The sequence below is a fragment of the Magallana gigas genome, chromosome 6 (assembly GCF_963853765.1).
Source record: "Magallana gigas chromosome 6, xbMagGiga1.1, whole genome shotgun sequence".
Lineage (NCBI taxonomy): Eukaryota > Metazoa > Mollusca > Bivalvia > Ostreida > Ostreidae > Magallana > Magallana gigas.
Window position 1 is genome coordinate 43,292,624 of NC_088858.1, and position 12,526 is coordinate 43,305,149.

Sequence of the window (12,526 nt, forward strand, 5' to 3'; positions counted from 1 at the left end):
TGTTCTTCGAGCGGGGTTCTTTTCATTTTGTCACGGTAAATTTATATGCAATACATGAATGTGCATTTACAATCGTTTAGCATATCCCACTTTAACGAACCACCTACAGCTCAGATCTAGTTCCACGCAAAGTTTCACTCTACTTATCATTCACCATTAAATCCCTATACTGGTGAACCTACACAGGTCTATTTTCGGTAAGATGCTGTTGAAGATTATGAAGCCGTCTCTTACACCAGAGAATAAGAGAATAAATATGTAATTTATCAACATGTTAACGTCAAATTATAGAGCAACCATTTATCAAATTAATTCTGTACAAAAGTGCCTAACCTGAGATGTTACCACTGCATTGCAGTAACATTGTGACGAGAGAGAGAGAGAGGGAGAGAGAGAGAGAGCAGCCTTTCAGTGATTTCAGTCTTTAAGGTCACATGATCAAAGACACCTTGCCTTATTTCAATAAAGATAGATCAATGAAGTATTAATTAGAGCGAAATATTCCTATAATGGAAAGTGTAAACAATCGAATTTTTGAATTTGTTAAAACCATCAACCGTAGTTTTATTTTTTTAAATTATCTTTTCTTTAGAATCGTTAATATATATATATATATATATATATATATATATATATATATATATATATATATATATATATATATATATATATATATATATAATTTCAAATGGGTTTTTTTTTAACCATTTGCAATTGTTTGACACTTGGTATCGTGCACGAATGTTACAGCATAAGACAAAAAACAAATAGTTAGAAAGAAGGCCAATATGTATATGTACGACACCTCCCCCCCCCCCCCTTCCAATCTGGTCGTGGCTGCGTGAGACGAGAGAATATCTCAATATCTCATAGTTCATTAAAATACTGGCCAAAGCAAACTAACATCAATATGTACGATCCTCTCCCATCAGGCTGGTAGTTCTGACGCACTCTGTCTGGTCCGTGGCTTGATACGATGATAGCTTAACGACCATTTAATTACATGCACAATTCTTTAATTTTTCAAAGTAAGTATAGCATAAACATCCATCGAGAAAATAAATCAAAAGGTTTAAAATTAGTTGAGTTTTAGACAGATGAAATGAACATTCAGGTAACAGGTTTGAAGTATGACCAGTTTATGTCTGTCATAAAACACCACACAAAAATCAATCAGATGCATAATGTATTAGTTTGCCACTGACCTGGAAAGCGAACAATATGGTGAGGTGCATGGGCGGGTTGTCAGTGACCTTATAGATGAGACCGTCCTCACATTCCATCTCCTCCACAGTCACCGCGTCATCCACGTGACCATTCTCCGTGTGGTTGACCATCTTCATCCCTTCCTCTCCCACGTGGTTCTCCATCTCACTGTTATAAAGGAAACAATAGAAAAACAAATTTAGCTTCAATTTATACAGTAATAATTTTTTTTTCTTTTGCGAGCAAGTATTTAACTTCCCATCTGGAGTAAAATTAAAAGGGTTACGTTTGTAAAAACCAAACCATCCACACTGATTATTGAAAGCTTTATAAATGCATGTTATGTGCATTCTTTAGTAGTTTTACGTATTAATTGAAACAGTTATAAACGTTTATATTTTTTTTTTCATTCAGAGACGTGTATGCATAATTATGCAGTCTTATAGAGAAAATGTCTACATGATCTCCGAAACACAACGATGATGGAAACAAAAACAAAACAAGATACAAAAAGTTCAAATACATGTATATGGGAATCGAGAAGACGAATTGTTTCTGGAGTTATATTTTGAAATTGCATTGTTTTTCAAATAAAGTGACACACCTACAGAATATTTCGCTCATATTAACATTTCATTGACCTATCTATATAGAAACTTTGATCACGTGACCTTAAAAAGCAATCATTGTGGACTATTATGCATCATTAAGTGGACTAAAGCTCTCTCTCTCTCTCTCTCTCTCTCTCTCTCTCTCTCTCTCTCTCTCTCTCTCTCTCTCTCTCTCTCTCTCATGCAGTTAAAAAAAAGAATAGATGAAATTGAACAACCAATATTGATATTGTATTTACCATATGATTTCAAAGTCATTGTCACACTCCATTTTATCACCAAACACAAGATAAGCCAGGCATAAAGAACTTGCAGCTCACGTATTTTTACTATAGTGTGTCACAGAGTATATAATACATGTATTTAACGCCTGCAATCTCCAATCCCATTATCATAGATAAATTCCGGACACAAGGAACGCATGTAGATTTGACGACCCAGAATGAAGACAACAGAAGCCATGGGCATTCTCGTATCTTAGGTGAATATCTACTTTTAAGAAATCGTTAAGGTAAGAATTTACGTAACGGAAAAAAATATAATTTGATGTTACAGGGCACTTTAAAAAATTACGCACTTGAAAGATTTTTCAAAGTGTGTTAATTTTGGGACCAGGTCATAAATATGTTCAGGGTTTAGCGAAAATAGTTGATAGTTTTATATACAATAAATGACTGTTTTAACCTTGTTTAGCTTAATGTGGTATATTCAAAAAAGAACTCATTGCATTCTCAGCTAACTTGATAAACAGTTTCTAGTTGAGAATATTTTTTCTTTTCTCATAAGACAATATCGACAATTTACACAGAAAGAAAAATGCGGGAGGTTTGAATTATCCAAATATGACATAAACTTCATCGCTTAGCAACTGCATTTTCCTTTTTTGAGTATGCAGCAAATTTATTTCTTATCTAGTATATTGGGCTATGCCCGAACGAATATGATTTAGAGATATGAATAATGGAGATCAATGTATAATACATTTTAACTGGCTTATTGCAAATGTGATAAGAAAAAGGATACATTAGTTCTGTTAATCAAAAATAATATGATCTTTAAGAAGATCAGTGCGAGAATTTCTAAGTTTATAATAATTTAATGTTCGTTAATGTTAATATTATTTTATTGAAGTGATTTATTTGATTAGAATTCGAAAAGGGGGTTACTGTTAAAACACATAGATTCTTTAACATACCTCTAGAAAAATTGTTGTTCGGCCAGCTCATTTTTTCAATAACACTGCATGTACTTATACAGAGCATATTTCTTTTTCCGATCTTAAATGTTTACCCAAAGTTGCTGAATATCATATGGTTTGGAAGAAAAAATGAGTAACAAGGGGCCTTCATCCTGTAATCAATTAAATGATGCACTGGTATTTGACTTGTATCTTTGGTTAATCTCCACCCCCATCCCCGTACTAAATACGGTAAATTAGATTCACGAGTGTTAACAAATCATCATACTATCAACAAATTAGAAATTCAGTTCCAGAATATGCGATATAAAAATATTTTTTCAAAGTGCGTTAAGAGTGTCGATACAAAAAAATGTTAATGTACCTTCATAACGCACTTTGAAATTCTTTTTTCAAAGTGGGTTAACTTGGTCCAAAATTTAACGCACTTTGAAAATTTGTTTCAAAGTGCGTCGCCACATTTGAACTAATAGTGGCAGTATGTGTCCACTGTCTAGTTAAGTTGAACTATAGATCTATAGATAGGAAACACCGATGCCGTAGAACTGTAGATCTACGGAAAATTGCAATGTTTCCGTTTAAAGCTACAACAACAGTGCGCATCATAACCCTAATTAAAAAGTAGGTAATTAATTAAATTTTAATTCCCCGTCAATATACATATACTGCGACCACTAGTAGACTACGCGTAAAATATCGAAAATTTTCCATCTAAGGGAGAAAAAAAAACCAAGATCCAAAATACCCTTGAGGAGATAACCTAGAAAAACCATTGACCTTGTTTAGAACGGTTGTTTTTTGGGGTTTTTGCACAACAGACATACTGAGATAAATATGAATGATAAATTTCGTATCCATGACCAAGGGGCAAGGGCAAGGCCCACGTTATCTTTCTTCAAGAAATACAGAAGACAATCATTATGTGAAAAAAATTATGCATAATTAAGAATGAAGTAGGTTTTTTGGCACTATATAAAGTGACAGGTCTGTAATTGCACAAGATGATGTGACGTATCCTAACAGGCTATTCTAAAAAAAGACTATATGACTTTATTAATAGAGAGTTAAGAGTACTGACAAGTATTTATGTATCTGTACGTACAATATAAGTTCAAAAAAATAATGACCCAATGCCATTAATAATCCTTAACACTGTACATTTATGCGTTTACATAATGCAAGGTTTCCTTCTAAATAGTTTGTTTTTAAATCACAAGGGCACATCTTTTCCGGAATCGAATGGATTGAAAATTACCTGGTCAAAAAATAGAAAATTGATATTTACCTTGAGACAGTGAACACCTGTACGGCCGGACCTGTGGAGTTGCTCATTTTCCCCACTATAAATTTTTTTTTACTAAATTCCAAAGTTCAGAATTCGACGTAAAAATATCCACACAACAGTCAGGTGACCTTAAAACCAGGCAGGTAGGTCGGTAGCCTTGCTACCTCTGAATTTGTGTACTTGCATACTTCTCGGACGCTTTTGTTTTTATTAAGGCATCGAGTGATCGTATACCACAAATGACGGACTGACACTGTTATTGTCCAAGAGTCTATTAACAGATTAACACATCAGTCAGACAGATATACGCTCCGATTGATTAAAGCTAACATGTGCACTAATTTTCTATCGTTCCCCCAAATGCATCTGGGGTGTAAATATAACTGTCGCGAAAAGTTACGGTCGGGCGCTTTTCGATCTAGTTCATTAATGCACTTTTCTTTGTGTGAATGCTTACATGTCAAAAAATTGGGTGATATGCAAGAAGTTCCAAAATTGTTCAGAAAAGGCTGTCCTTTTTCACGCACAATTAGAACAAGTAAGTCGTTCCTTAGGGTGCATTGTCTCGCTTGTATCATATTGTATGCCCTATAAGTAAAGTTATAACTCTCACAAACTCTTGCTGGGTAGTAAGTAAGTAATAGAAATGCATGGTAATCACTTCAAAAGGCCCAGTTATAACAAATGAAATAAGAATATAAGCATTTTAGAGTAATTTGCCTTGATCTTAACATATGACTTGAAACATTGAACATTCATTATTCAACATGGCCTTGATATTTGATAAATACTAGCAGTTGAACTTTGCTGTTTTTTGGGCAAAATATTGGATATCCCTATTGTTTGAATAACTTCTCCTACAGTTTTCAGGTTAGGAAGTTTTTGTTTTGTAGATCAGTTGTGCATTTTTCATAAATCATCAAAAATCAAAATTCAAGTAGTATGCACATCTCTGTTATATATACAAGTGATCTTCAAAACAACAACTTCCCAACTTGAAACCTTAAGGATCAGATATCCGTACAATAGGGGTACTCTATACATGTATGTAATATTACAATTATGAGAAATAACAACTTTAGTTAGTTAATCAGCTGGTATTTTTTTCATAAATTATCAAAAACCAAAATCCAAGTACTATGCAAATCTCTGATAAATGTACAATTGATCAGCAAACAATTAACAACTTCCCATCTATCTTAAGCTTAAAAACAGTAGGAGGAGTTATCCGTACCATAAGGGGTTTACCCTTTTGGCAGCCGCCTGCCGCCCGCCCAACCGCCCGCCATTTTACCATTTCAATATCGGAATTTTTCCTTGGAAACCCGATTAAAAAGTGAAAATGTCAAATTGTATACCAAAAAACCCATCTTCATCGGACAGAGGTGGACCATGCAGACAAATGTTTTTCTGACAATACACATGACAAGCGTAATAAGCCACAGGCATGTAATGGACTAGATACATTCATTAAACTAGAACCCTTTTAACAAGACATTGGACTTTCAGTAGGACATAGCTATCTATTTCTTGTGTCAAAACAAGTTCAAAATGACGCTGTTTCAAGCAAAATATACACCGATTGCGTAGTCTTAGCTCAAAAGCCAGACAAATCTTGTTGATTTCAAAGAGCCATGGCTGAGTGGCCAACGATGAAATAGACAGGCCTACGTCACATAGCTGTTTGACACAACTACCCAAAGTCCAAGCTCTTGTTAAAATGGTTGTATTAAGCATAAGCAAATAATTTTATCTGAATTAAGAGACAGACAGACAAATAGACAGATAATACGAGACAAATCAAAAAGACGGACTAACAGAATGAACTACACTGCAATGTCAGTCCCAGTAGAATCTACCATTGGTTTTTACTTATTACTGAGTATTACAATAAGTTAAATCTAGACAGTCATTTTTTTAATTTAAGAATAAACAAAATGCCATAGATTAGTATCGTAAGCGTAAATAAATTTTATTCTTAATCAAAATAATTATTATTTAGATCACAAACCTGTGTAAATTGCGGTTTTCTTATTAATCTCTTGATTGCTGAGTTGAGTTTCTGACACTAAAATCCTTTCCTTTATATTTTTCACGCATAATATATATGATTATTCACATTAAAGATCTTTAAATAGTAAAAGGTTTAAATGGAATAATTCATTACATGAGTGCAAGTTTTAGAACATGCAATTTTCAAGTAAAATCATGAAATGATTTTATCTAAAAATATCTCCACGTAAAATTGTCAGCAAAAAATTGCTCTTTTGCTTAAAAATAAAATCAGAATTCCTTTCATTCATAGGAAATTAATTCGACTTTTAAGATATTCTCATTTTTCAATTTCATCCGTAACATCATCGTCTAAAGCCACAACGCGGGGTCTCTCTCTCTCTCTCTCTCTCTCTCTCTCTCTCTCTCTCTCTCTCTCTCTCTCTCTCTCTGAGATGAAAAGGATCGGCATATTGGCCGTGGTTTACGACGATGAAGTAACACATTCGGATCTAACTCATCGATTTGAAATTTATATAATTGACGAGAAATCACAACTATGCGAACTTCGTATTTTATTCTATAACACTAAAGAATGTATACCATAACGAGGCATGACTACACGCAGCTCTACAGGTAAGGTAGCGGATTACAAAGCCTTTTAATTGGCTGAAATATTCTCGTTTTCGATTTTTTTTCTTTATCAATATCATTTTTAAAAAATTTAAAAATGTCAGAGGGACACGCTTAGAACGCACGTGCTTATACCTATTTAAATATATCTCTCATTTCAAAACACAGCTTAATTATGAAAATATGTAATGCCTATGAATTTGTAAAAATCAAAAATAAAATCTGCCTGACTTGTCTCGTAATCCACCTCAAATTATGAATGAAATTGCCATCGTGTTACAATGAAACAAACGGTCGATATTGTTTTTGAAAATGCAGATTGATTTAGTAGGCCGTAACATGTGCAGAATTACGGTCCCATTATATTACAATATTATATTTACATCTACCGAGTATGATTCCCTCTGTTTCTTACGGTAACTTATAGTTAATTTATAGCTCTATAGAATCTACACGCCCCGTCAATCGATTGGTCGAAACCTGCAGCGACCTAAGACGGACTGCACGAAATAATCATGATGATATTTCCATAGGAGACGATTTGGCTGTTTCTTTTAGCTAACGGACTGATGTACATTAACAGTAATTTAGTGAATTTTACTTAATTTTTACAATCAATTTATTACATTGTTAAAAGAAAGATGCAAATATAAACAATAAAATGATTTCTTTGATTATTAATGCGGGCTATGAAGGTAGCGATCATTGCGGGTTATGTATTTTTTCTGCAATGTCGCCATCTTCATATCCTGCATAAATCACTAAAGAAAGCACTTTATTTTTTATATATTGAACCAATAATGGTGAGAAACAAGATTTAACGCTTTAAAAAAATAGATTTCAGATGACAAAACATACCTATCTTGAACACGCATTTATTTACCACCACATGGCAACAGCGTAAAGTTCTCCGCTACACCTGTAGTTTATTTAGTTTGTTGATCAAAATCTCTTGACACGTTGTAACATCTAGTTACTATGAAACAAAATATCCATGGATGGCATAATCTCACAGCGGGAGGGTCTTTGCGTGACCCACATTCTCTCTTTCTTTACCAGGAAAATCATTTTTCTTCATAATTTCAGCTTGTAAAATACAAATATTTGTCAACTTTTTGTACTTATTTCAGTTTTCTAACTTATGGGACTTATTAAAAATCATTGACTGTAAACACAGTACAACATAACATTTATTGATTACAGTTCTCAAATTGCAGTTACTGAAAAAAAATGATTTCTTACTTCTCAGAAAACATGAATATCTACATATGCGTATATTTTCACTAGCATATGTGTATACAGTCATTAAAAGTCCAAAGAAAGAGCAGTAAAAATTTCTGTATTCGTAGATTCATCACAGTTGATTATATATGTGGGTGGGTGGATGTGATCAAAGAAATATATGAGTTGTAAATAACAATTTTATGTTCTAAATGTTGATCTATGTGTAGAACAGGACCATTGGAAGCTCTGGGAGCATTTAATGAAATGCTCTTATTTTTTATCGTTCTGCGCAAAACATTCTCTATACATAAGGCCACCAACCTTTGATTGCACGGGCTCTCTGTGTGAATGTGCCTTTAACTATTATAAATTCCATACAGTAACTGCAATTTAATGAAATTTAATTCACCATAGCTTAAAGTGTTATTTATGACGGGAAATTAATTTGTCAGCTAACAGTGCAAATAAACCCGGAACTCCATGCCCTATTTCTTGTGACCTCTGTATGATACTATGTCCATACTGCATGTCCGTCTCTAATTTATCTCCATCACTCTGAATCATGTAGAACACTCAATACACACAGGGCATTGTATATACACACTTGTGTAATTAATACGACAATGATCTTATTCTTCATTGTAGACAGCGCCTCCCCGTACCCCACAGAAAAAGAGGTCATTTCACACCACCCAAGTCCCCAGCCCCTGATGGATGGGACCAGAACCTACGGTAAATACATCTTACAAAACAAAACACAAAACATGAGGACTGATAATTTCGGTCGGGGCGTGATCAAACCTATCATTTGATCACGCCCCTACTATCTCCTCATAATACTCAAAGAATGACTCCTTGTTCCTTAAATTCGCCAAAGCTGAAATTCTCAATTCGTGTGTGATTGAGGCGGGTTGGAGTGGGGATGGGATCAATTATAAGTAGTCAGCTCGAAGCTTTTAAATTCATTTAAAGTGGTACATTAGTTATTGTTAGTCATGGGGAGATGACTGCATCGTTTTCTCCACTGAATTACACATTAAAAACTGTCTTCACATGATTTAAAAATTAAAACAGGAAGATATGACAATTTACCAAGAAGTAATAGGAAATGTAATTTATGTAATCGCAATGAGATTGAAGATGAGAATCAGTTTGTATTGATATGTTTATTTTGCGTTCAATTTAAGATATAAATCTATTAATTAATATACTATTCCAGCAGAACAAGAGTATTCAAATTAATTCAATTGTTTTGTAGTACAAAAACGAAAGAAATAAACAATTTATGGAAATATCTGTATTTTGCAAATAAACTTGGAGCTCAGTACTAAAAAAAACTATATAAAGTGTGTAGTTACTACATGTAAATGTCAATATGAAACAAATATTTACCTACTATAATTAATATACTATCCTCTGTCCATCTATGAACTATGTACTTTTCATGTACCTATGTTACATGTTATTATTATGTAAATCTATGAGACAATTATCTTACGGAAATAAATAACTTGAACTTGATTTGATATTATCTATATATATATACACCCGACCATATGACATTTACATTGTACTGTCATTCACCCTTGTGCATCCTCCATGTGAAGAATTGATCATTATCAACCCTTTCTCCAGTATATTCATCCACAACACATTATTTATATCGGATTTCGCTACATGTATAGAGAGAGAGAGGCCCGTGGGATACAGCGTTCACATGAGCAGCAGCCTACTGTGTAGCTTCACAATATATGATGTGCATTTCAAAACTAAAAAAAAATGTAATTAAAAGCAGTATTTCATTAGATCAAAGATACCGTTTTTCACACATGTACAAGTATGTTTTTTTTCTTTATACTTTCATTAATTTTCCAGTTCTACGAAAATAGTGGCTTAAGTTCAAAGCACGTTTAACCCCAACTCAGGATCCATTATGATGCCCAACGGATCATTATTTTCAAACACTTGAAAGTAGTCTTTACAATTTATCGTATGTAAGTGTTTGAGATTATTATCTATTGAGAAGAAGATTTTTATTATTAGATTTTAAAATATCATCATTAAAAATACTTAATTGACTAGTTTTTGACGGGAGCTAGTCCTATTCAAGGTTGGTGTTAGGCGACGACATCGACAACCAGTTTTCAACACTATCTCAGCGTTGATTTTTAAATGTTGATCCAACACCATTATTTAAAATAAGCCACTTTCAATCTATTTTTTGGAGTTGATTTTAATCAACTCTCCTATGCAGTTACTCTGGCAAACCGAAAGTGAAACAGTGTTTGGACCTAAGCACAAAGCATCACCGCTGACAAGACTTAGATCTTGAAAATAACAGATAAATTCGGTTTACTGTATGCTGAACCATTAATTTTCAAGGAAACGTATTTATAAATACCTTCAAAATAGTCAGATTTTAAATAGTAAGAATAATTTAGATATTTTTGTAGTCGTATGTATTCCTACGCCAGAGTTCAATTTAGTCTCGTTCAATCAGATGCTCGGCTGTATCCGTAAACCTCAGACAAACAGAGAGTCTCTCTTGGTAGTTGGAGATTAACAGAGACAGTTGAGCGTCTGGTTGAACGAGACTAGAGTTCAATATTGCTTGGATCCAGACATGTGTACAATTTTTAGAAATATTTCGATTACTGATACATAGTTTGATGGAATTAATTCTATCTTTAAATATTACACAACATGATTCAAATGGGGTTTTCTCGAAATTCTTGTCGGAAAAGTTCGAGAATTCATATTATAAAAATGTGCGTAATTCAAATACAGATTAGAAACTACTTGCCATGCAAAATAACATATCGTTGATTTTAGAATTAATAATAATCGATAAAATCAACTCCCGCCAGTACTTCAGTACTTTGATTAAAACATGGGAAAAGAAACCCCAATATCAATTTTACATCATTTTAAAGAGGCGGTCAAGAGCTTGTTTAATTCCGTTTTTGGAGAGACTGAAAGTATTCTAGAGATATTTTATTAATCAAAAATAGACAAAACTCAGAAATTTGTTCCATATTTCCTTCATAATTCATTGAAAAAGACAGTTTTAAACATGATTTTTCATTGTGTTTACCAAATCTTTTAGCCCCGGTACACCCTATCAAACAAAGCTATTGTTATGAAACAGCACTGAAAGAATTTATATCTTAAATTTTATAAACCTGTAGGTACCTCTCATTTACTAGATCTTGACTTTTATCAATTTCAATTAAATGTTGACGATCAAGTTAGGCTATTTCAACGTTTAATTAAAAAAGTTACTTAAAATTTTAATATCACTCGCTTGTTCTGAAGAAATTGGCCGAGTATGTAGTGAGTGGTCGCACAAAGTTTATAATAGCTAATAGAAGACGGATAGACGCGAAGCAAGACAGGCAATCAAAATGGCCCATTAGAACATCAGTTCAAGTGAGCTAAAATTACAACTGAAGCAACATCGATCAAATCACACGCTCCTCCAACAAACGCTGTTTGGACGCGTTTTTATGACTGGCCCTCGAGGCGTGAGCTATTATAAATAAATTAATTAGCATCTTTATCTCTGCTAGGATGTACATAAGTGCATGTTAAAAGTGTTTTCACTTTCGTTCTTCACTTCTAACAATATGACTATGTACGTGCTCTAAATCAATGCATCATTAATGTTATGCAGGTACATGTAAGTTAAATCCATTGTTGTTGAGAAGAACAATATGACTGTATATATTATGCATTCATTTCTTGATACATAAAATGCAAGTATTTACTACTGTCTGTTTATTTAAATCAACTAGTTCAAATTGATTTTCATTATTTCTTATGAGTCTATGCTAAAACATTAACTCCCCCACTATACTCCAATACCTCTCCCATGCAATATCTTTTATTTTTAAGAATGTGCACACATATCTAATTGTTTTTTACTTTTGTTTACATGTATTTTCTTCTCAACAACGCGCATTCTACAGCTTCAGCATTTATGACCGCCGACTTCAACTATATGGGCGCTCATTAAAAAGATCCTGTACCTATAGATGCTCATACTTTCAACCTTCACTTCACCGCACCCCTATTACCTAATGGGTGTGGACATTTTATGTTACCGAGCCCGAATAGGACTATTTATTAACAAGTGTAAATTTTCAAACATGTTGTAGATGAGCCAATCAATGGCTATAGTAATATTCAATCGTTCAAAACTGTAAACACAAAGAATTGTGGGCTCTGTATCTCGATTATAACTCGACCACTGACACTAAAATTTAAGTTGACTATTATAGATGCCTTTTTGAAGCACTGTAAACACGAAAAACGGAAAATTAATTTTTGACAAAAATTGACCTTGCCCCTTTAAAGGCAACGGATTAGTGTAAGTTT

The 12,526-nt window shown here is 33.4% G+C and overlaps 1 protein-coding gene across 10 annotated transcripts in view; it reads right to left on the reverse strand.

The window, feature by feature from the left end:
- The window catches only part of LOC105326357 (solute carrier family 23 member 1), a 32,094-nt gene that overhangs the window by 10,525 nt on the left and 9,043 nt on the right, over positions 1-12,526 (reverse strand). For 5 of the 10 annotated variants that reach the window (XM_034469890.2, XM_034469891.2, XM_011426340.4 and 2 more), the window contains exon 2: positions 1,206-1,374. In XM_034469890.2, coding sequence (XP_034325781.2) covers positions 1,206-1,374 — 169 coding nt within the window. Of the gene's footprint in view, positions 1-1,205; positions 1,375-2,056; positions 2,104-4,300; positions 4,657-6,311; positions 6,421-7,783; positions 7,867-8,470; positions 8,495-12,526 lie in introns of those variants that run through there. The other 5 variants (XM_066087113.1, XM_034469892.2, XM_011426342.4 and 2 more) reach the window with 5 other exon arrangements.